Source organism: Neophocaena asiaeorientalis, unplaced genomic scaffold (assembly GCF_003031525.2).
Source record: "Neophocaena asiaeorientalis asiaeorientalis breed wild unplaced genomic scaffold, Neophocaena_asiaeorientalis_V1.1 scaffold129, whole genome shotgun sequence".
NCBI lineage: Eukaryota > Metazoa > Chordata > Mammalia > Artiodactyla > Phocoenidae > Neophocaena > Neophocaena asiaeorientalis.
The window spans coordinates 2,452,216-2,478,196 of NW_020172446.1; the positions used below are offsets into that span (position 1 = coordinate 2,452,216).

Consider the following 25,981-nt stretch of genomic DNA (forward strand, 5'->3'; position numbering starts at 1 on the left):
TTTCACCAAAATTATTTTACCTTTCGTTTAGAGAGGTTCTGGAAATAGAAAGGTCCTTCCCATGGTGCGGGAGTGGTGATGGTGGTTTGAGGAGAACCTAAGACATCCTTAAAAGAAAGGAAATGGCCTTAATGTTCCAAAAGATCAGGGAGGAGTGCGGGGAAGTGAGAAAACAGAGCTGATGCATGTGAAGAAATAACTCCCCACATCTTAGAGCAGATTGAATTTACATTTTACTTTAAAAAAAAGGGGAGGAGTACATACACAGGGAGGAAAATGGGACGGGAACAACAATGATCTGAAATGGATTTCTACAGTTTTCCCCTACAATGGTAGATTTTGTCTGTTGGGCAGTATTTCTCCTGCTGGCGTACAACTGCTTACAATATTAACGAGGTTGTAGACAAGGGAACTGCCAAAGTTTGGGCCTGAATGGAAAAGAGAGGAAGTTATCATATACAATGTAAGTTTACAATACACAGCATTTTCTTTAAATGATGTAACGCAGTCGCAGGAAGAAGTTAACAGTATTAACACGAGAATAATCAAATTTTGTTTGTTATCCATGTACAGCAACTAACTGCTTTACAAAAAAGCAAAATAATACAATATATCATCACAGGTATTTACAGTCTAGTAAATATACTTTTCTGTCAGATTTTACACAAACTATTTACAGGTGAATATACTGCATTAAAAAAAACTGTGTGGCTGACACTAAGAGTGAATTTTTGTATAAGTCCATTGCATAACATTGAATAAGACATGCCTCATTATGCCTGGGTTGGGGGTGGGATGTAAAAACAAAACCAAAAAAACCAGAAAAGCCAAAAGAAAACTGAAAACCCCTAAAACCCACTGAGCAGGGAGGGTTGCCGGCTTACATTCTGTCTCCCCCAGGACATCCGTTCATGGCGGTGGCAGCTGGCTGTTCTCTGTGGTGTCCTCAGCCCTGGCCCAGGACCTGCACAGAGCCGGCACCCAGTAACGGACAGGTGCTGAGTGGATGCAGGACAGAGCACTTGCCACTTCCCCCCAAAGCTAGTGAACTGGGTCTCGGTGCTGGCAAACAAGGGCACACCCCTGGGACAGGGCAGTGATAAAACAGGGAGATCATGCATGCCAAAAAACACGGTGAGTTAATGTTTTCCTTTTTAAAAAGTCAGGGGAAACACCCACAAACCCCAAACAAATTACTTTATAGAACTTACATCCAATTATGCAAAATAGGCAACCTACTATGAACTTCAGAATTTCCTGTGCAGGTTATAAGTATGAGGCCTAAAAAAGAGTTTCATTTCTCAGAGGAAGCATACTGGTGAGAGATTTATCTCATGTGCATTTCAGTTTCTTGGAAAGCTGGATTTTCCTCAAAAGGCAGAAGTTCTTCAAACAAGGTAAATCTTAAACCTTAATAAGTTTTCAAATTCCCAGGATATACTGGTAAAAAGTATTTTTGCAATTCAAAGGCGGCTCAATTTTGATTTGTGCAATGCAGATCATTAATTTCATGAGGTACTTCAAGTGAATTCATCCATTCATTACACTAGAGGGAAATAACGAATAAATTTAAGACATAGCATACCTTGGAAAACTTGTTTATGGAAAGATCAATATTTTTAACGGTAAACCTTTGGAAGTTCCTCTATTTTGACAGGAGAAGCAAAATAGCATAACACTACCCACTGTCATTGCACCAAACCAACAACAAAGAGGGAAAAACATGGAACCAAAATGATTAAAGGCTCGCATCTGCCTTTTATTCCAGGAGCCAGGAAGTTGTGATGCCCATCCCAGAAGCTCCGGGGTGTGGGGGAACGTGGACCTTACCAGCAGCTTGGCATCCTTGGCACCGGGCTGTTAATGATCTGTTTCTAAACTCAGCTCTAGTCTTAATTCCTTATCGTCTCAGTTGCTCTGTTATTATAAACATTCTATTCTAATGAAGCGTCTACAATAGTTAAAAACAAAAGTTTAGTTAATTGCACCTGTCTTCAATATTTTCCAACAATTCAGTGTCAAAATAACTATTAACACTAAAGTTTTTTTCATTTTGGCTAACGGTTCTTACTTTTCCCAGGACTGTAAACAAATTAAAAAAATTAAATTCTTGTTATTTCTGAATATCAAAAGCAATTTTATTTACATTAACATATTACATTGTTACTGTGTGGATAAATGTGAAATGTGTTATATTATTAAAATCAGAACATTTAAATGTACCATTGATTTAGCTGTGGAATTTAATTTACTGAAATCCACTCATGAAATAGCACTTCAGGAAACTCCCCCTCCCCTAGGTTTCTTCTTCTCTCCCAAAGCCATTACACCTTAACATATAAAGGGAACCCAGGAACAGGGGGATAATATCTTCTTGTAATAAATATGGTTTAGTCCTAAATTGGAACATCCAGATACTAATATATTCACTGAAGTCAAATTATTTTGCACACTGCAGGTACCACAAAGAAATTGGATCTGCATTACTATGGAAATTCCAATGCCATGATAATCCATACCATTCAGTATAGCAGCAACTCTTAAGGTCCCCTATTGTCATAATAATGCAGGTTGACCAGTCTTTTCACAGTGATTAAATGCAATTCTATCATATAGAACCCAAATGTTTTTGCTAAAGAGATTCCTGACTTTTTTGGAGGGGAGAGGAAAGATTACAAGACATTTAAAATACATCTCATCAAAAACTTTTTGATAATATACACCACACTCTATGTTTCTGGGAAAATTATTAAACAAGATAAAAGCGTCGGCTACTCTAATAGTCACGTACCATTCCATTCTGTATGGAGCTAATGCAACCGTCTACGGAAGTTACCTCCTAGGAACAATTTGCAACACTCTGTTCAGAATTATTTAGGAAAGAAGAAGAGGAGGGGAAAAATGTATAATTACTATACTTAGTATAGTTTTGGCTTACAAAAACAAAAAACGACTTTTAGCATATTTAAAGATTAAAAGATAATCAACTGGAGAAAAACATAAACTAGTTTGGATGACTGAGTTTGGATAAGGCCTCAGAACTCATCTCTTTAATTCAGTAATGTTAAGATACATGTGGTTACGCTTATTTTCCTGTAATTATTGCTAATACTCAAGTGTTAGTACTTCTTAAGAACCCACTACAAAATACTAAATCCCTCCTCCCCCACCCCCCAAAGTACCTCGCCTGTGGCTTTATGGTATGAAGTCACTGAGGCTTGACCTCTATGGTTCTTCAGTTTTGTAAGGTAAAAAAAAGTCCACAGCTAAAAGTCAGATTAAACATACTGGGGTTATATTATTATTTCTCCCATTAACTTCTATCTTGAAAAGTGTGTAAATAAGACTAACACTTTACTTTGTATGTTGAAGAAGGGGAAAACATAGAAGGCAGAGCTCTGTGCAAATGGCTTTCATAGCTGGCCAGTAGTAGCAGTATTCAAGAAATCATCCTCTCTCACAATTGGGATGTTCTCAGTTCAAGTGTCCTGACCTCCCACTTTCTTTGCAGTTGTTCTGAACACTTGCTTAAACCAGACAAACCAAAAGTAGAAGAAAAAAAAGTTAAAGAAAAAAGCAGCATTAAATTTAGGCAACGCTTCCAAGAGTTGATCATCTGGCAACATGGCAGACTGGATGGGCTCATTATAAAACACGAAGTGCAGCATCACAGCACGGTGGTGAGGGGTCACTAGTGAAGAGCCCGTAGAAGTTAAGTCTGTTTGAAAACGGAAAGAAAGAAAGCTTCACACGATCTTCTTAATGCTATTACGTTTGAAACTGCCAGCGCTTCTTTGCTTCTGCACCTGGCTTGCGGATCCATGACGAGTTCGCCCACTGTTACAGTGCCCAGTGGTAGGGGAGAGTTCAACATTCTCCTTGTCGATTCCTGGAGAGAAACAGAGCAGCCAGTTACCCCCTCTCCTGTGGTGTTGAGCTCCAGGACTGAATCTCACGATTTGTATACGAGATACAAGCTGGTGTATTGTTTTTGCATTCATTTTAATAGTCAGTTGCTAGAGTGTTTACAAAGATCTTGTCACACAGAAAACCTCACACTTTGTTAAGCAAAATTTGCTATCATGGCAGAAAAATAGCATAAGGAAAAAAACAAAACAAAACAGAGAAGTTGCAAGGAAAAGCTAGAGGCAGGCAGGATTGAGCTGAATGAAAGGCTAGCAGTCACCAAAGACTAGAACGCCTTCCTCCAAATCAAAACAGAAGCTTCCAGCAGAGGTCAGCTTCTAGCCACGTAGCCTTACTGGTGTTTTATACACAGAATATATTCTGCAGTTGCAGAAGGTACAGAAATTCATCATTTCAAAGAAAGGCAGATGCTTTTTATTTTTTAAATCATAGTGCCTACCCCAAAGGAACTCAAATATTTACTGAGAATATAATATATATTTTTATATTATATAAATAAATATATATATAATATATCAATATATCAGTAATATATATTTTTATATTATATAAATATATATATATAATATATCTATATATATATATTGATATATATAATATATCAAAAGGTCATACTGCAGAATTTCTGCTTTGATCTTCTTTTCAAATATTTTTATATAATATATATAAATATATATATATAATATATCAATATATATATTTTGATATATATAATATATCAAAAAGGTCATACTGCAGAATTTCTGCTTTGATCTTCTTTTCAACTCTGGCAAGTCATTTTTTGTTCTGTACCATAAACAGATGCCATTTATTTCTCTCATGGAGGAGATTAAACCCCCCCAAACTGGGCCCTACAATGCATTTTTATAAATCATCTAATTAGTAACTTCATAAAAGTAACTAGAAGCAAAAACAAGCTATTTTTTACTCATCAGATTAGTAAAGATTACAAATTCGACAGGTAACAGAACAGTGGTTACCTCTGGGGAAGAAGTGACTGGAAGGGGGCATGAGGATGGTTTCTTGGGGTGCTGGCGATGTTGTTTCTTGATCTGGATTTTTAAGTATGTTTACTTCTTAAAAGTTCATTAGGTGGTAAATTTATAATCTGTGTGCTTTTCTGCCATACTTGAATAAAATTTACTAAAATAATTAGACCGATTATACCCACCTTTGACATAACTACTGGTAGGAAAGCAAAAAGTATTTTAGCAATTTGTATCAAAATGTAAAGTACTGATTGATATTTACTGATACAGAAAAATGACCATAATTTTGGATTAGGGGGAAAAAAATCCACATACAGGGGAAAATAAACAAACAAAAAGGCTGGGAAAACTTTTTTTTTTTTGGCTGAGCCACACGGCTTGCAGAACATTAGTTCCTTGAACCCATGCCCCTTGCAACGGAAGCGTGGAGTCCTAACCACTGGACCACCAGGGAATTCCCTGCTTTATTCTTATCTGTACCATCTGAATTTTAAAATAAATAGTAAATTTGACAATGAAAAATTTCTATTTTTGGACAAAAAATAGTACGTCAAGTCAAAAAGTATTTACGTTACTGAACATGTACATAGACCCACACATCTATTTGTTTGTTGGTTCTTGAACAGGAAATGGATCTGTGATGACCTCCTTCTAGGAGCCACACATCTTTGTTTGGATTCAGCCTTGAATTCAACTCAGAGTATGAGGCATCTACAGGCACATGGTCTGATTTACACAGGCTCCACAGAGGTTTGCTGTCTTGAGCTCATCAAAGGAACACTGGCATATGACAAAGTGCACTGGGCTGGGGGTGTGAGTGCATCATTAAAAATGTCAGCAACACCTCTCCAGGAGGCAAGCATAGTGAACCCACTCTTGAATCTGTTCCAATCTAATCCTACGGGTAGAAAGATAAACGGAAGAAAGTACACTGTGATATTCAAAGAACTTTTCTCTGGGTAGCAGAATTCTGGACGATTTTTATTCTCTTCTGCATATTTATTTGCATCTTCTCCAGAGCTATTTAGAAAAGAAATAACAAAATTGAAAGGAGACTGCTCATCATCCCTTGAATGCGCCCTGAACTCTGTAATGTGTAGCTCTTTCAATTGCTTTACCAATCTCTACAAGATAAAATGCAACCCGTATTTTTTCTCTCTCTCTTTTTTTTTTTTTTGCGGTACACGGGCCTCTCACTGCCGTGGCCTCTCCCGTTGCGGAGTACAGGCTCCGGACGCGCAGGCCCAGCGGCCATGGCTCACAGGCCCAGCCGCTCCGCGGCATGTGGGATCTTCCCGGACCGGGGCACAAATCCGTGTCCCCTGCATCGGCAGGTGGACTCTCAACCAGTGCGCCACCAGGGAAGCCCCTTCTGCCTGTTTTTATATGGCACTTATATTTTGCCTATATTATCACAACTTGTGTATATGTCATATTTTCTCTACTAGAATAAAAGCAACTAGAAGGGCAAAGATCGTTTATCATGCATTTTTATTTTCCTATTAAGATCTAGTTGACGTCTTTTTCAATAAACATTGGTTGAACCGATGTTTCCATTTTTAAATGTGATGGCTGCAATTCAGAGCCAAAAAGCATGCAACCTCTGATCTCCAGTGGGGTGGCACCATATTTTTATTGGAAAAGACAGGTTTTTTTAGCTTCTTCCATCTGAAGTGATCATGAACTTGTCTGGGTATTTGACTTTCCATTTCCTCAAATTTGCATGTGGCCTAAAAGTTCAAGTCCAATAGTTCCTTATCTAAGTTTACTTCCTTAATAGGAAATAAGATTCGGGCAAAACTAGAACTTTAAAGATAAGGGTTTGAAACAACCAGGGGACGGTCATCAGGAGGGACACAGTGTTGATGACCACTGGAGGGCCAGTGGCCCTCTGCCAGCAATCTGCCACTCCGGGGCTCTTTCTTGTGTGACCACCTTTGGTGCAGCCTTGCCACTGCTGGACTATGGCTCATTCTGGGGGTGGGGGGGCAGAGCAGTCATCACACTGCAAGGTGGCAAAGCTACTATCTGAGGACAAGGGCCTGTTCAGTTTAATTCTTAAGAATTAAAATTATATAAATTATAATCAGAGTAAGTCACTAGGGTGAAGGTTTTTCTTCAAAGACATACTAAGAATATTCCATTTCCTGTTTTGTTAAGCAAGTAACCAGGACTGTCACTGATAACCCAAAGCTTCAATGGTATGTGAGAGGCTGATGTCCCACTTTTACTCAATTTTCATCTCAATTCATTACCTGTTTTTGTGTATATGTTTTCTTCCTACTTAGTGATCCAACCCTACAAGTCACACACAGGTAAATGTGGCATGATGGTGATTCCTAAGTTCAACTTCACAGCAAAGGTGTTTTATTTAAGGATCTAAGGAGAAGCTGACATTAAAATCTTGGAGGTTTTTTAAAAAAGCATTATATTTATACCAAGAAATAGCACCTTGAAAAAAGCCAGGTCAGTGTGAAACAGAATGATACCAGTATCCTGGTTTCTAAGCATAATTCTCACTTTTGAGAATTTTGGCAGCATTCTTCTTCTTAACCCTCTGAAAATAAATCTAGAAACCTTTTCAGAATGTAGTCAAGGGTTTGGTCTCAACATTCTATAGGAAAAACTCTCAGATTATCAGCCTGACTGCCCAACTGGAGACAGATCCATCTTGCTTTGGTACATACACTATATTTTAAATTGGTGAGCAGACCTCGGTGCTGCACTCCTGCTCATCAAGGCCGCTTGGAGGCTTTGCATCCTGGTCTCTCTTATGCCCCTAAGCACTGGCTTTCCCTTCTGACTCTCAGTGGGCACAAAAGCAGAAATCCATGAGGTGACAGAAATCCAAAGGCCACCACCCAAGTGAAATAAAGGTAAAAACCTCTGTGGTCCTGACTTGCTAGCTTAAGTTCCTTTAGATATGCTGTGGTTAAGCGTGCAGCCAGTTACAAACAACATGCAGGGCAGAAGCAGCTGAAGGTTCTCTACAGCAGTGTATGAATGAGCGCTGTGCTTCAGTGAACTGTGGTGGCTCCAGATAAAGATAAAATCCTAAACAAAAGGTGTTACTGGCCAAAATTCAGTGAATTAAGAGGGAAAAAAATTATTAGATTACACTATAGTTAAATAACATATATAAATAACTTACATATCTATTATATGTCTATCTCCTCTGCTCAAACATGAGTTCCTTGAAGGCAGGTATCAGGGTTTATTTTGACAACTAGGGATATAGTTCCAGGCTGACAAATAATTTTTAAAAAGTCACCTACTTTTTTAAACACCAAAATGATTTCTCAAACTGGAACCTAATATTTTCATGAAATAATAAAAGGATCGAATCCCTTTTAGCTCTTGAGAAGCTGAGGAAAAATGGGTTAGGTGATTTGTGAGAAGTTATTCAACAAAAATGAAAGATATAATAACCCAAACCTCCCACCACCTGCACAAGGCGACAGTAAGTTCCCTGAATCGGCATTGCTTAGTTTATCACATATATCATATGGCAAACCTGTCGGAAAACTCTGATTGCGTCTATGAGAAGGCAAAGCTGTCAGAGGGCTCATTTGTTACACATATAGTGGGACACATCAGAAGACCCAGGTTCCAGTCTGTTTGGATCAGAACTCTTATTTGGTTTCAGTTCTTAATCTGGCAATTAAAAATAACAGTAGACGTGCCTATTTCAAAGGATTGTTAGAAGAATCAGATAGGCTAGGTGAAGACTTTCTGCACACAGATAATTACAGCATAAATTAAGATGTTCCTAATACCTGAAAAAAAAAAAAAGACCAAGTGAAGTACTGAAAGGAATTGTAGAACAAACGCAAAGGACTCGAATTTTATACTAGAATTTGTAAAATTACTGATGCTAATGTAAATAAGCAAGAAATATGTCTTCTTAGAAGAAAAGATAACTATAGCTTGTTCTTATGCTATAGTAATACATTGATGGGAATGTGTTAAATATATATTTAGAAAATTCATATTTTGAGCTAGATATACAAAAGAGTAACTATAAGAATTTTTAAAATATTTGTAATGGTCTTTCATCAATTGCTAACACCTCTTTTTCTATACAGGTCTAATCTTTCTGTATACTAATCACCGAAAAGTAAAAGAAAGAAAAGGCATCTTTTATAAATTAGACATAAGTGTATCACATTTTTTTCTTCTTAGTCCTTTGAGCTAACTAAGGACCACATTCTTTTTTTTTTTTTTCTTTTTTTTGGTGGTACGCAGGCCTCTCACTGCTGTGGCCTCTCCCGTTGTGGAGCGCAGGTTCAGCGGCCATGGCTCACGGGCCCAGCCGCTCCGCGGCATGTGGGATCTTCCCGGACCGGGGCACGAACCCGTGTCCCCGGCATTGGCAGGCAGACTCTCAACCACTGCGCCACCAGGGAAGCCCCATATTCCTTTCTTTTGAACACGGGTGACAAGAGTGGACAGCCAGCTTTAATTTCTACAGAAATGCTGGGGTTGGCTTTGTATTTATATTTGGGGAAAATAACTACTTCCTAAGCTAAAAACTCTTCCCCAAACCACATACCCTCCTTTCTCTATTAACTCTCCCTGGAGTTTCTTGTTAACCTGCCTGTGTTAGTCCAGGGCTGGGACTGCATCTTCAGTGTTCAGGGGGAGCATGAACAGCTGTTTCATCGAGACAAGTCTCAGCCCTGTGGCACCGTAAGCATCCAGACCTTACAGTAATGGCCTTACAGATTCTTTAGGTGCCTGAACCAGACTCTGCTTACAGGGATTGGTGAATGAAGTCTCATGCCATGTGCCCAGGATGAGCGCAGGGTAAGCAGTATTTCGTGCAAAGATGACAAAAGTAAAGAGTACCTTGATGAGGCAACAGCTGCATGAAAACTGCTGATTTAGAGCAAGGCAGAGAAGCTTCACAGACACAGAATGGAAGAAAAAACAAAAGTGAGTGATATCTGTAAGATTTTTAAAGGGTGAAATATGATTAGATACTGGATAATTATTATTTTCCTTGGTTTTCAGGAGGATTCTTGTTTTAATTACTGAACTCTGACCATTAATTTCCCAAACGTTACAATCTCTAAATAAATGGCCGAACTTACAATTTTACAGATAGATGTGTTTTTACCACCTTATTAGAAGTAAGAATTTTAGTGTAAATCAAGAATTACAATAAAAAATGAAATGGAAAATTAGCAGAAATTACACCAAGCAATTGCTCAGTTTAAAATTATTTTTCTCCCTTAAATACGGTGTAATAACAAAGAAAAAAGAGGGAAAACTAAATCAAGAATATACCAAATAAAGGTCTGGGATACGGTAAGCAGTTCCCTAAAACATTAAAATTGTTTTGGAGATTTTAAGTAGTCTCAAAATAGAGGCCTCTAAGTTTCTTCTAAGAGGGAGACATTTTAAACCTGGTAAACACAGCAGAAGTGTGACTAAGTCTACCCTCTGGAGAAATGGTTTTGGTAAACTAACCTTTTCTGCACACAGCTGTCAGCACTACTGGGCTAGCCGATCCACCCGGCTTCCTGGGAGGGAGGTCTGCATTACAGAAGCAAAGTGACTGAATAACTGACAGGCCTGGACATAGCCCCAGAATAAAGTGGAAGAAGTGAATTTAAAATAAAGTTCAACTAAATAGGTCTTTGCTCTAAAAAATCTATACTCTGATACTAACAGTAAAATAAGGTGATCAAAGAAAAAAATCAAAGTTTTTTTTTCCAAGTGAAAAAACATTTAAAATAGATCACAGGCTTATTTTTGTTAAAAAATTATAAAATATGTGACCTCACATATTTTTGAGGTCAAAGATATATTATAAAACTTTTGCCATAATTATTACTTGATTTTTCCGAACAGATGTCCCTTTGAATGATCAGAATAGTTTATAAGGTACAACATAAGTACAAAAGAGATCACGAAAGAGGGCAAAATAGTTATCTGTGTATACTTTGCCACTCTTACTGTTCTGAAATCTATTTGAGGGCAGGTCTCATGTCCTAGTAGCCCCCGCCACTCCCTTGGGTCTAACAGAGTCCCTTGCATGTAGTAAACAATGAATATCTGGGATAATTCAAGATAAAATCTGGATATCGGGTTATTTTCTTCGGAGCATTGTAGTATTAATCTCGTACCTAAAAATCAAAGAACTTGTGTACACAAAGAATTTGTTAAACAACATGACTCAGAAGGAAATAACAACTTTAGCTGAAACCGAATACTTCTGACATCCATAGGCAAAAACTGTCAAGTGTCTGGGGACCAGGGTCTCTCTCATCTTTAAATGTTCCAGAGTACCTAGTGTATACCTACAAAATAGGTGTCCGAATGTTTACTGAATTAAATTACAGTGTGAAAAATATTAGGAGGTCACGGTAGAGTATAAATTAAATTTTAATACATTGGAAATGAACCGATTTAATTTCTTTCTAATGAGTACACTAAAATCCATATAATTCCATCTGGATTTTTATTTGTAGTATACTTGCTCCTTAATATCTAAAGAGGATACAGGAAGACTATTTGGAAAGCATACTTGAAATGGTTATAAAGCACTCACAATATGGCTTTTAAAAAGGCTTCTTTGCTCATCCTGTAAGAGAGCCTTTTAAAGCTTTGGCCTTAAGCACGAGAAAGTCCCATATGTAACATTTTTAGTAGATAGGTTTTATTTTCTAGTTCTAATCCTGGTTCTTCAATTCATGTCCAGCTCAGCTACACTGGACCTAAGAATGGATCGCATTATCAAATTTGAAATATTCTTATTTATCAGAGAGTAAATATTATGGATTCTCTTCAAGATTCTCATAGTGGCATGTGGGAAAATCTGAAGTGACAAAGTTTTATGTCCATTTGGCTAAAAGGACCACAGTTAACACAATTTCATATGCACTGAACTCTGAGTACAGTCCATTGGCTCCACTGATACCAAGTCAATTTCTACTAGGAGTGGGGTCAGAAGACAGTCATTTATGTAATTTTATATACGGAGTTATAAAACAATCCTTCTTGTGCTAAGGGGATAGACAAGTGGGCTACGATCATCTGTCAAGAATGGATTTTCAGAGACAACTGCTTTATGTAAATGACCGCTACTTCCTCAAAAGCTGGTGACTGATGAATTATCACAGAAATTTTTACCTAAGTAAGGTTTAGTGTTTCATGGGGGAGGGCGAGGGGGTTCATGAATTTCTTATCTAGCTAATTTGACAGTAGAGAATATTGGAGACCAAAAGAAGATACAGCTTAGTGGCAGATCCTGCTAAGTACCAAAGATCTAGAAAGCAAAGTCTTGCACTGACAGAAAGTTTGAAGCAAAGCCTTGAGCTGTGTGCAGATCAGCAACTTTTGCTTTTTGACATAAAGAAACAGAGCTTTCACCTGTTTAAAATTCAGGAGACTAGCGCAGGTTGATGTTGGGTAATTTGATGGCAAGCCACACTTATGCTCCATTTCAGGGAGTGACACAGGGCTTCTTTAAATACTTCTGCTTAAGACTTGGCTGACGGAAGTGGAGACAGGGAAATATTCTGGTTTCTATACAACCAAATAGCGAAGCCGAAATGCTGGAGTGAGTTATGAATCTGGATTAGATTCATCACTTCTTTTAGCCCTTTGATATCAGCAAACTCAGATCCACAAAGAATTGAGGAGATAGGGATGTAAGATTACAAGGAGCTAAAGATATAAAACAGCATACCTAGTTACAAAGTATTAACTCTTGTAAGAGGTATTCCCTAAGAGCAAATGACAAAAACACAATAATTAGGTAAACAAATAAATCAGGATCCTTTCATGGAGATGAGCCCACAGCTTAGAGATACAAATGGGTTTCATCGAAGAGTGAAGTTACTAATGAAAAGATAAACTCTTTCTCTAGTAACATGTAGTAAAATAATCTGGTGAACCAAAGGACATACAATTTACAATTTAGAGACAGAAAAACACCGTTATTCTACTTAATTAATTGTATTCTTTTAAAGCTTCAGTTTCTTTTGAGAACAGTCAGAGGTTTCCAGGGTGTTATAATCTATTCAAGCGGCCATCTTTGGAGAACTACTGGAGGTGACACAGTAGGTTTAAAACTGTAACCAAAACCACGCTATTCTTTGATTTCTCTAAACAATTCTAAATAAGAGGTTACAGAGTAGGACTACTTTTCTAAGCAAATGATATGGCTAATGTCCAATCAACACAGGACATGAACAGTTAATCAACTAGCAGAAGAACTTGTACTGGTACCTTTATTCTTAATCTGATTATTTTATTGTCTCCATCAGTGGGCAAAGATGGGCAGAAATACCCCTGCCAATTAGTTTGGGTTAAAAAAAAAAGTCAATGCAAAAACAACTAAACATTTTGACAGCTTTAACATCACTTTAGCAGCCCAAGAGGCAAAAGACTGGTCAAAATGAACCAAACTTTAAAAACAAGAGGATCAATATAGACAGTCTACGAATTTTCTAATTGTGATTAACTTCAGTGGTTGACTAACCCAGACGATTGAGAGCTCTACAGAAGAAAAGGAGCAGTGGACTTAAGGTAAGGCAGATGGAAGTAATGAGACAGAAATAAATGAAACAAAAAGGGGAAGGGAAGGAAGAAAGATGACAGATACGGAAGGCAATGAATGTGGTAGAAAGAACACTGGCCTTGGTTCTGGGTAAGAACTGTGTGATGAAGCAATTTACTTAGCTCTTCTAAACTCAGTCTCCCCTTCACACACAACATTGTAAGCCTAGAACTAAATTACCTCTATAGTACCCCCTAGCTCCAAAATGCTGAGATTTTATGGCGGGAGGCAGGTGGTAGTGGTGATGAGGGAAAGAATTCAGTGGCTGCAGTATCTAGAAGAAAGTAAACTTAAAGGTTTGCTCTGGCTTTAACAGTTGAAATGCTGATAATGGGGCAAGATAATAGGCACACTCTAGTGCAGAAGAATCACCTGGGTGTTTATTAAACACAGATTGCCGGCTGGGCCCCACTCTTGGAGTCTCTTGTGCAGGAGGTCTGGGGTGGGATTCTAGCGTTTGCATTTCTAATAAGCTCCTAAATGATGCTGAGGCTGCTGGTCTGGGACCACACTTGCAGAAACACTGTTCTAGGGAACAGGTGACAGAGGCCAAATAGACACAGTTATATGGGGAAAAAAAGTCGGCCAGATCTCTCTCATTTCTTGGGAGGGGATAAAACCTGACTAGGTGCAGTAAGGTGATCGATAAGTAAATGCTGGATCAAACAATTTGTTTCCTCTGCTGACCAAGGCTTTGTTGTTGACCAAAGCTTAATAGATGAATATAGTTATTTAATACAATGGTTTATAATATGAATTGGGTATTAGATTTGCCAAGTTCTTCAGAACCTTCAAAACTATATATGTTTAAACATTCATGCAAAACTGAGATTATTAACTGGGAATTCTACTTATGGATCTTGAACGTCACAAAATAGTTATAATACATCATTTGGCTTTTTAAAAGAAAATCCATGCTGACACTTAACTACGTCTAATATTGATAACTTTTCCTTATAGCATGAGGTGTTTCATAAGTAAATTTTTCAGATAATGAAACTTTAAACACAAAACCTTTTTAATTTTAACCATTTTAGAAAGATATCTTTCTGAATAGAATACGTGACCACAACGGAAGCTTTCCTTCATTACCCACTGTCATCATAAATACACAATGGCGTCAGTTCTGTAATGAATTGAATATACCTCCAGGGTTTGACCAGACTCATAAGAAATCATCCGCTTTGTCTCTGAATAAGCCCAGAGTTCTGTACGTTTGCCATTTCTGCCATCTTGTTTATCTCAGCCCCACCCGAGCTATTAGCTGTTATTTCTCAGTTTATCTGCCTCTTAGTTGCACGTTGAATGGGCATACTTTCCCCACTTGGACCTAAGAGTGACTCCAGAGTCAGGAATATGCTTATGGGCTTTAAGATGTTATTTTTTTGAGCTGGCATTTTTGTCTGGTTGTTTATTTACTCCTAGACTTTCAGGTTGTTGCTGGCAGCAGGGAAAAGGGGCACTACTATATTTTGTATATTTTTGGGATACAGTATGCTGTATCAGAGACACAGAAACACTAGGGCAAGGTTAGTATATCTAGTAAGGGAATTATAATTCTGTTCACTTACAGGGTTATATACCTTAGGTTACTCTTCCTGCCTAAACTCTAAAAACTTATCAACCTTGGAACACTCTAAACATTTCACTATCTTTGTATAACTGTTTGAAAGTAGACAGCTTTACAGAAACCAAAATTCAAATCAGCTACAAGGTAAAGAAGAAATGTAAGATGAATTTCATGATAAAAAGGAGCAAAATCTGCTATAAACTGGTAACAAGGGAATTCCTAATGTTGGTATAGTAATATTATTGCTCAAATTTATATAAAGATTGCATTTACTGACCTGGGGAATGCTGGGAAGTTGCAAGTGAGGTCATGGAATTAGAAAGGTTAAGGTTAGCAGTAATACTAAGCTGGCTCTGCACTGCAGGAGGATAAGGAGATGTGGGTGTCAGGAGGGACTCCTCACTGGTTTCTTCATCAATTCCAGGCAAATACGTGTCAATCAAGGCATCAAGAAACTTAACAATAAGCTCAGCATAGTCTGGGATTTGTGTTTGCTGTAATGGAAAATAGGACATTATTTTAGCTCTGTTCTTTTTTCTTTTTTTGTAAATCCCCCTTGAAGCCAAAAAAGATAAATTCAATTTTTGTTTTGGGCTTAATTTACTATTTTTCTTCCTTTGTACTACAGGTCATTAAAGAAAGGGGGTGGAATAATATGTAGACTACCACGGGACTTACAACTGGGAATTTTATTCAGCTAACACTTACAGCTTCCAGATGAACCTGTGATTACCGAAGGTCATGCCCAAAGACTGAATTAATTCTGAGAGAATCCAATCATCAGGAATGATGTCTAGTCTACTCTCCAAAACTGAGAAAATGAGCAGAGCATCATTCCAGCTGCCATTCAGAGATTCAACTAACTAAATACTGTGAAGGGCTCGGAGGGTTACTGGCACTCAAACTACGAAAGTTCCTGCATTAAACTTATTTCTGTGACTTCAGGCCCATTTCTTAAATGACAGCCTTTGCATATCAAGAGATATGCAGTAATAACTAAACAAAACAAAACTAAGTACTCAATTGTTAAAATTAGAACAAGGTTTATGCAATTCGTATTGATTTAGCACCGCTATCTCTAGAACACTGCACTAGGGGAAGAAAAAGAAGTCCTGCCTTCAAGGAACCTCAATCAATTTGGAGAGAGACCATATACAGAGAGAATAATTAAACACACATTTATGTAGCACTATATCAACTAACGCCAATCAAAGAACAAACTGAATGGAGCAAATGAGGATACATTCAGGGATATATTCAGGGAAGAGTGAATCTAATGCAGCAGGCTGGAAGGAAAAATGTTTTCTTGAGGTAAATTTCTTTTTCATTATGTAATTTTTAAAACTGAGGTTTAATTGACATATAACATTATATTAAGTTCAGGTCATGAGGTAGATTTTAAACATACGTAATGCTCCTACCTAATCACAAGATACCTAAATGTGTGCATTAAGATCATCAACTACATGAGGGACCGAGGGCAGAAAGTTTACAGAGGTTTATCATACGTTTCTGAAAAGTCAAGCATAAATTTAGTTGGTTTTTTTTTTTTTTTGGTAAAAGCTAGTATATAAACATATTAAAGGTGCTGCCTCTTGGAAAGAATCTTGTGGTAGAAAACTTTTAATAAAAATAACATATGTGTTTTTTGTGAATCATTCTGGTTTTCAACATATTGTCTTAAAGCAGGCACAGTAATATAAATAAAACTTTCATTTTGTCAATAGAGAAAAAGATATTTTCTTACCTTTGAAAAGGGTCCTGCAAACCGCCATAGGCCATTAAAACCAAAACCTGCAACAAATCAAATGTTACTTATAGCAAGCATGACACTCTTTCAGTCTTAACAGAAATTATATAGTTGATGATACATAAAACCCACACACACAGTGAAAACATTTTTTTTTTAGAATGAGTGTCAGAGTAGACTAAAACTCACTGAAAATATACCCAGTATAAAACCATATTTTAGTTAAAAAGTTGTCAACCACTTATTGCACTGAACACATAATTAAAAGTCAGAAAATGGCATATTAGAGAGGTGTGAACAAGCCTTTTCCTCATAAGGAATTCTTCAGCCAGTGCATCCTTTAATAGCACACATGTTTGAAGTTCATCAACCATCCTCCTCCCGATACGTTTATTTACTTTGCAGGTAAGATGTTTGGTACTGTGGTGGGGATTCTTCATGGTACACCACACTTTGCACAATCCCATGGATTGGATTTAACAAATTTGGATCTTGGCACAATGACAACAGGGTGTTGATCTTAGAGTCCAACAAATTGTGCCTAAAAAAATAAAAGTCAACAGAGGAACATTTTAAAGGAAAATTAAGTGAAAATATATACTGGAAAATATTTTTCCCTAGAACAGTATGATAAAAATGAAGGGTGATGAGTGCTTTTCCAATTTTTCTCTAACGAACGTGTGTATCTGCTTTTTTGTTTTGTCTTTTGTGTTTAAGTCATTAGGAAAATATGGTAAAAGCACCTAACTAGCACTGTCATATAACCATGCTTAACTATATATGGTGACTATTTGCTCAAGACAAGGTTGGCTTCTGTCTGCCACTCAGCATGCTTTAGGACCATCTCTTTCTGCTGATTATTGATATGTACCCAGGAGTTAAAACTAAATTTAATATTAATCAGTGTTTAATAAACGCTGAATCAGATCGAATGAGGAAAGCAAAATTAGCTTGAAGGGGGTGAAATATATGATTAAATTCAAACTTCTGAGGAAATTAACTATTTCTAACCCAGCTATACCCCATTAATAAAAATAACCAAGAGCCAAGTATATAAAATTCTGAAATTTATAAATAAGATTAAACAAAAACAAAGAAATAATGATACTACATAGAAGGCCTAGATTAGGAATAGAGTTTCCCAAGTTTCTTTGGGTTATCTAGATTTGAACACTTTGAGGCTAATATAATTTTAGCCCGTAAGAGAGAATAAAAGTCATCTCCCAAATAAGAAGTCAATTTTGTTTTCACTCAGCTGTGGATTAAAAACAAAAGCTTTACTGAAAAAGAAAACAGAGCAGGTATGCTGATTTAAATATAGCAATCTAACAGCTTTCTCCTAAGTGAGGAAATAAACAATGCTCATCACAATGAACAATGTAAGAAAATCACAAGATAAAAAAATGTTTTTCCCACTCTGACAAGTACAGGTTTCTGGTAACTGACTATACTGCTGAACTGAATGAATAAGCATTTTCAGAACTCCAATGGAAAACTGATGAATTCATAAAACTGCTAACAAAAGATCAAGATGAAAAAAAATTAATTACATGGGACTGAGTGAACTGATGAGGATGATTATAGTTTTTGTGACTTTCTGTTTGAATTAAAAAAAAAAAAAAATGTTTTTCCCGATCGACAGGCCAAAACTAGTCCTAGGTCCCGTTAAACCCACTGTCTCTAAGCTAAAAGTCACTATCACACTACTTCACGTTCCCCTCTCCACAACCAGCGAACACTACTGGGTGATACTTTTCCTAAGCTTTTATAAACATTTGACTTCAAGACAGATACAAAAGTTAAACACAAGTGGAGATACTTACACAACAGGAAAAACTTTGGGGAAAACAACACTAGCTTCTGCTAAGTATTCATAAAGAATTCGTTGATCAAACTCATCCGTGGTGTATTTCACCAGCGTAGCCTGCAAAAAAGTAAACAAAAAGCATTTTATTTTGTGGCTGAATTGTTACCTGTTTTGGTGAGAAGCAGAATATGGCCTTCCTTTCATGTTTTTAATATTTAAGGGCCTTCTAAGAGTAGACTGGAAAAAAAACCCCACAAAAAGCAAAAAATATTACCAGAACAGTAAGAAGAAGTGCTTGGATCTTCGGATCAGTAAGTACTTCTTCATCTAAGAGAACATTTGATTCAGACACTGAAACTTTACGTAAATGTGGGTGCTGTTGTGATGAGGAAATCCTTTGAGTTTCTGTGGTAAGATATGGATTAACACAATCAGCTATATTAATCAAATATAACACACTAGATACTACTTCACCTAACAGATTTTAATGTCACTTCTAAAATTTGATAGCTTTTTAATAGACACTTAACATATCAACATAAATATCATACAAAATTACTATTCACCTATACAGAAGTTCTGGCTAGCTGTATACAATGTTGTATATCATATGTATGATTACTTTCTACACAGGTTTCAGGATATCTGTCATTTTAAGGACTGTATAGTTTGTCTTTGTCTTTTGAAAAAGAGCAAATGTTTCTATATTTTATCCTAATGATACTAAGAAATGTCTGGAAAGCAAATATGGCTTTAATGTACTCTCCCTCCTTACTTTCAATGATCTAGATTAATTATTAACTTTGTTTCTCACCCATTTCATAATCAGTTTCTGCTACTCTCCTCATTTTGGGGGGTGTTGTGATCCCTGATTCCATTTCTTGCCTTTTAGGAGCCTTTGTGTCTGATATCAAGTGATCAAAACTTTTCCTTGTTCCTATAAACAAAAGTTACAGAATATGGAAGTTCATTAACCACAGTGTCTGTGAATAGGAATATACTAAAAAGAAAATGTTTGGGCATAAAGTGTTTAAGTTTTCACTTATGGACCCAAAGAAAGCTCAAACATATCCCTGGGGCAGAGTTCCTCTCCTTTCCTGTTTTTTTCCATCTTCTCAAGGAATTTTGGCCACACAGCTGTTCTGTTTCAGGACAGGATGTGCCTTATTGGTCCAAGTTAAATTGAGATTACATGCACTACACTGGAGGTAAACCAAACTCCACCAACAAGTACAATATTTGATAATAAATACAGAGATATGTGCTGTTTAGTAGCAAAGATCAACTATGTCTGAACAGCCTTTTTTCAATTTAAGGCATTCTGCTGGTGCCAAGAATGAGTCATTCACCTATGAAGAATTTCTAAAAGTAGACAAAATCAAAGTTTGGTTTTACTTCTTCAGGCTTTGAAAAAAGGATGTGCATGCCTCAAAGTACTAAATAATAGATACACTGGGAGATGCTTCAAAAATAGCAAGCAGTACCGTTTCCCACTTGGCTTTGAGCTTCTCTAATCATGTATTATATCAATGTTAAATACCTTTCTCTTAAAGTAAAAGTATTGAAACTGGATTATTTGGAACTTATATATTTCTGTTCTTTATATTCCAAGAACTTCTCTTATTCTTCTTGGTACAGCTCTAAGAGCAAATCTGGAATACTTTTGACCGTATTATTTTTTAAAAGCCAGAACTGAAGCCACTATAATTACATATGACAATTGAACACTTGAGAAATTTAATGTTCTATTAACCTCAAGTTTTAATACTAATAATTATTCACAATAGTCATAAAAATCAAGGTCAAATAATTTAACAGCCCAAAAGAATCTAGTCCAACCTCTTCATTTCCTGTACCTGTAAACTGAGGAAGCCACGAGCAGTTACGAGATTAGCCGGAAGTCGCAAGGCTAGGCATCCAGTTAGTGACCGGACGTAAAATATCAAATTTCCTAAAAACCAATTCGTGCTTTCATACTGCATGAGATCAGGACACCACTCCCTATGTTTAGTTTTCTTACTTTTCTCATTCTTCCTTTTTTACTTTACACTCTGCATTCTTCCTGGGAAATCTCCTTCTACTACCATAGCTTCAGTGGTATAATGAACTAATCAATTCTAAATGTGCCACTTGTCCGCTTCTCTCTTCCTGAACTCCAGATGTATATTTTCATTTATCTCTTACATATACACGCCAAGAATCCTGAAGGGATCTCAAATATAATATCAATCAACCTAAGTTTACCTTGTACTATAAATATATTAGTCTTGATCTCTGTGAATGGAATCACTATCCAGCCAGTTTTTGAAGCCAGAAATTTCTGACATCCTTCACTGCCTTCTCCCTCCCCACCTGGCCCAAACAGCCAGGCACTAAGTCCCACACCTGACTCCTTTTCTCCATTGTCCCACTGCTCCTGCCTTAGTGCAGGCCTACACCATTTTTTGCTTGGACTGCTGTAACGATCTCTTAAATGATTCCCTCGCGAAAAAACTCTTCCTGTTTCTCCATATTGTAGCCAAAAACCTTTCCTAAGAATAAAATTTTGTAACGTCTCTCCCCTACTTAAAGATCCCTGCTGGATACATGATAAGGCTAAATCTCTTAACATGGCACAAAGTCTCCCACAAACTAGTTGCAATTCTTCTCTAGCTTCATTTAGTACCCAAGTGCTTTTCCTGACTTTGCTTTATTCATGCTATTTCCCCCCTCTCTTGAATACATGCCTTCCTTATCCTGTGCCTACTGGGCAAGCATGTATTAAATTTTCAAGGTCTGGTTCAAATGTTACCTCCTCTCTGTAGCTTTTCCTAATTTCCTTACTTTAATGGCACCTGGGGATGCTGTTGCAATTGTCTGATTTTAAGTCTTAGCCACCAAACTATGAGCTCCTCCAGGGCAAAGACTATAAATTTTTCGTCTATCACATGGGTTGAATGAATTCAATATTGCATTTTCTCTGAAGTTAGTTTTTCATTTACAACTTCCTTGGCATGAAAACTCAGAATCACAAAACACAAAGTAACCAGGAAACTCCTATAACATTATTTATGGAAAAGTATAAAGAGAAAGGAACTCAAACAAAAGGTAACAGTCCTTGGGACTTCCCTGGTGGTGCAGTGGTTAAGAATCCGCCTGCCAATGCAGGGGACATGGGTTCGAGCCCTGGTCCAGGAAGATCCCACATGCTGCGGAGCAACTAAGTCCGTGTGCCACAACTACTGAGCCCATGTGCTGCAACTACTGAAGCCCGTGCACCTAGAGCCCGTGCTCCGCAACAAGAGAAGCCACCGCAATGAGAAGCCTGTGCACAGCAACGAAGGGTAGCCCCCGCTCACCATAACTAGAGAAAGCCTGTGCACAGCAAGAAAGACCCAATGCAGCCAAAAATAAATAAATAAACAAAAGATAACAGTCCTATGTGACTAGTAATAGTGATTAACATTCATGGTTTCAACTTCTCTCATGGTTTACTGGCAGGTTATTTATTTTATACTTCTTTAGCCAAAGTTGTGTAAGAGCACCTTTGCATTCAATCTGTGGTGAGGTGGGATCAGTGGGCTCTCTCATTATTTACTTCAGTTTTTGAAAAGGGAAAAAGTGTCTCACAGCATTTCAGGTATATTTCTCATGGTCAAACGTTGATATAACCGAGCAATTTTAACTTCCAAGAACCCTATCTTCTTACAGTAATAAAAAAATACAGTAATCAAAAACTCTTACCTTTTTGTTTTTTTAAAGAAAAGATGGCAAATAGTATTATTATAGCTTCATAGCATATTTATGTATTCTGTCCTCAGAGGGTAATTTTGGGAAATACATTGTTAAAGGCCCTGCATCTGAATGCTGCAAGACTCTTCCTTTTCTGTGAGTATCTAATGTCTCTCTTACTCGCATTTCCCTTCTGCCTGGCCAAGGCAGAGTAAAACAAGTAGAGCCACAATATTTAGTCTAAGAATCCCTCCAAAACTGTTTCAAGATCTCATTCTCATTCCTCTATCTTAACTGATATGGCTTAACTGATCTATCAAACTCTCTCATAATTGGCATCAAAAACTTTGCTACATCAAAAACAGGAGATTTTGATAATTTTGAACAGCTTCAAATAATTTTCCAGGAGTGAAAGTATCTGACCATTTTTGAAAAGAATTCTAAAACTTTCTACATAATTTAGATAAACTAACCAAGCAACTTCTTCGTGTTGGCCTGAGAAGGCTGCCCCATGTCCAAACTCATGGATTTCCTGGCTCGGGGACTGGTCTGGCCCGCAGGTGGATAGCTGGCTGCAAGGTACCCTTCAGAACCTTTGGGAGAGGACCATGGCTGATTCTCCTTTAGTGTCCTGAGAGATTAAAACAATTGAGAAGAATCAATAAACATGATGACAAATACAACCACTGCTGGCCCTTCTAATTGGCTACTATATTTCCCAATGGCAGCGATCAAGTAATTTTAAAACTGTACTTTAAAGCTCGCTCTTTAGGGTACAAAACTCTTAATCTATCCCCAGGAAGTATCCACTTTCTTGCCATGACATCTTATACACAGTAGGTACTCAACAAATGCTCAACTGAACTGTACTGCATTGATTTTTTAATCAGGGAGAATCAAGTCTAAATAAGCAATTGTATCCCTGGTTTAAAAACCAAGGGGGAACACAGTCAAACTCCCTTTCTCCTTTTCATAACAAAAAAGGGCATATCTCAAAGAAATATAATCATAGGAATGACTGAAGAGTAAGACTACTGAAAGCCAAGTATGCCTGGAAAGCTTTTGCATACATTGTTAACATCTCAGCTGGAAATTGCTGAGGGCTTTTTATCAAAAAGGGGGATGTTGATAAATTTAATGATATAAGCACTACAAATACAAGATTATTTTCCCATGTTCAACACTGTACCTAAAACTTAAAGGTATCTTTGTTGAATTGAAAATATAAAATAACTCCAAATGATGCTATTTTCATGTAATTTCTCTATGTTTTAGTGAAAAATATACCACTCAAAGCAACATACAACAGGATATAATTTGATTATCTTAACATCTAAATCTGTACTATAGAAAACTTTTTAGTAACTTTAGTGTGATATGAGTAAATACAATAAATATGCTGGCATGTGTATCTTTTTACAAATCTGTATAGCTTAGTTTTCTATCATTAAGCATGTAATGTTGCTTATATTTCACATTAGGTTTTCCTAGGCCTTTTCCTAGGAAGCTGATACTTTCAAGATCATCTCTTTTCATTATTCAACTGATTTGTGCTTAAAAAGAGGCAAGCTGTTGTTAACTAATTAGCACAATTAGAAGAACTTTCCTTCAACTAACACACATAAAATACTGTCCATTCATAAAATGCGTTTTGATTTACACACTCTTCCTAGGTTATCTTTAGAGTCCCTCCTATATTACCTTCTGGATTACTCTGCCCGCTTGCCTCCATTGGCATGGAATACTGAAACCTGATTGTAATTATGTAATTGTGGGAGAAGAAGTCCATTTACCTATAGCTAGGGTCACCATGATGAATGGGATATGTATCCATAGGAATATTTTCCATTGAAATATCAGTAAGAAGAAGAGACTTTCTATGTTTTAGGCTACAGCGACTTCGAACCTCCTCAGACACTGTAAGTAAAGCTAAAAGGAAAAAGAAGGAAGATTTTAAAATTTAATAAATCACAAGTGTGTGACTTAAATTAGGTTATACTTCTTACAACCTCCTGAAGAGAGTAACAGCTATTAAACATGAGAGTATGAAGTTTAAGGATATAAAACACTTAGGACAGACTTGTTTATGTTAAAGCGTTTACAGTCTGTTTTGGAAGACTGCATGTAAACATGAAACTTACAAAGAGAGTCAAATAACACCTTATATTAGTCAAGTGCTTTAATAAACACTGGACCTCAACAAACACAAAATGTAGGCAGGGCAGGACTATAAGGTCCATTTCTTAGATAAAGAAAAATACTCTGAGAAATGTTAAATGATTTGCCCTAGGTCCAATAATTCAAACAAAAAAGTTGCCACACACTGAAGTCTGCTAAACTGGGAATCAGCACTTTCCAGCAAACAACGATGTTCAAAAACTGTGTCATACGTAAGGGCTAAGTGCTGTTGAGAGGAGAACCACAAATCCGGTAAGAGCAGATAGGGACGGCATAGTGGGATGGTGGGGATGGGCAGACAGTCTAGGTAAAACAAAGGGCATCAGAAATGAATATTAAAGAAGCACAAAGGCACTTCTAGGAGACGGCAAGTAGATTAGCTTAAAATAGCCCATCCATTTGGAGAGGTAATAAAAAATGAGGCCTATGAAATTAGAGAAGGAGGACAGAATCAGGAGGGCTGCTTAAGGGCCCAGGATGCTAGGCTGAGGCTTTTAGATTTTACGACAGACAACAGGGAGCCACCTGGTGTCTTGAACCAAAAATGACTAAGGGAACACATTTCACACATTAATGCAAATTCTTTTATAAGGAAAAATGTTTTGGCAAAACTTTCCAAATTTTGACCAACACCACAGGACTGAAATGTGAGCTCTTTACCCTGCCAAGCAACCAGCGGAAGGACCCAGAGGTGTCTGTACCTTTTTCATGGCCCTTAGATATAACTGTGGTAAGATTAATTTTGTCTATTTTCTGTTTTTACCTGCCAGGTAAGCCACGCTCTGTGTATTCACCTCAAATTTGTCACAATTTCTATGTTTATTAACCAGAGTTAGTAGTGTATGCAAAATTCTGACTGTTCTTGCAACAATGGCAGGTGAAGGATGCCTGTATCCTACAAAAAATAAAAACAAACAAGAAGTTAATTCATTCTTTCAACAAGTATCTGTTGAATTCTTTTTCTGTGACTAGCAACTTTGCAAGGAAAGGAAGTATGTAAGGGGAATAGCCATTTGGGAAGGTAAAATATATACATATGTTAATAGTTAATTAATTACATATAGGATTAAGCACCAAAAATGTATAGAATAGAATAATGTTCCCTGGAACTCAAAGGTACCTCAGGGAGAGGGAAATTAGAAGATGATGGTGTTTTCAGATCTTCTATTCCCTAAAGCAGCACAAGGAATTTTTAAAAACCTATTTAGTATAGTTTGCCTTAAGATATGCTTTGAAAATAGGGTTCTATCACTTAAATTTTTTTTTTTTTGCGGTACGTGGGCCTCTCACTGTTGTGGCCTCTCCCGTTGAGGAACACAGGCTCCAGACGCGCAGGCTCAGTGGCCGTGGCTCACGGACCCAGCCGCTCCACGGCATGTGGGATCCTCCCAGACCGGGGCACAAACCCGTGTCCCCTGCATTGGCAGGCGGACTCAACCACTGTGCCACCAGGGAAGCCCTTAAATTTTCTTTTTAATTA

General features: G+C 37.3%; 1 protein-coding gene across 5 annotated transcripts in view; it reads right to left on the reverse strand.

Moving 5' to 3' along the window:
• Window positions 1-215: 215 nt before the first annotated feature.
• Window positions 216-25,981, reverse strand: part of NF1 (neurofibromin 1) — a 243,002-nt gene continuing 217,236 nt past the window's right edge. For 3 of the 5 annotated variants that reach the window (XM_024736655.1, XM_024736642.1, XM_024736660.1), the window contains 10 exons: window positions 25,265-25,396; window positions 24,117-24,252; window positions 22,797-22,954; window positions 19,427-19,549; window positions 18,887-19,017; window positions 18,629-18,729; window positions 17,204-17,346; window positions 16,803-16,849; window positions 15,333-15,549; window positions 216-3,889 (listed from right to left, as the gene is read on the reverse strand). In XM_024736655.1, coding sequence (XP_024592423.1) covers window positions 3,747-3,889; window positions 15,333-15,549; window positions 16,803-16,849; window positions 17,204-17,346; window positions 18,629-18,729; window positions 18,887-19,017; window positions 19,427-19,549; window positions 22,797-22,954; window positions 24,117-24,252; window positions 25,265-25,396 — 1,331 coding nt within the window. In that variant the 3' untranslated portion in view covers window positions 216-3,746. The remainder of the gene's footprint in view (window positions 3,890-15,332; window positions 15,550-16,802; window positions 16,850-17,203; window positions 17,347-18,628; window positions 18,730-18,886; window positions 19,018-19,426; window positions 19,550-22,796; window positions 22,955-24,116; window positions 24,253-25,264; window positions 25,397-25,981) is intronic. The other 2 variants (XR_003002089.1, XM_024736668.1) reach the window with 2 other exon arrangements.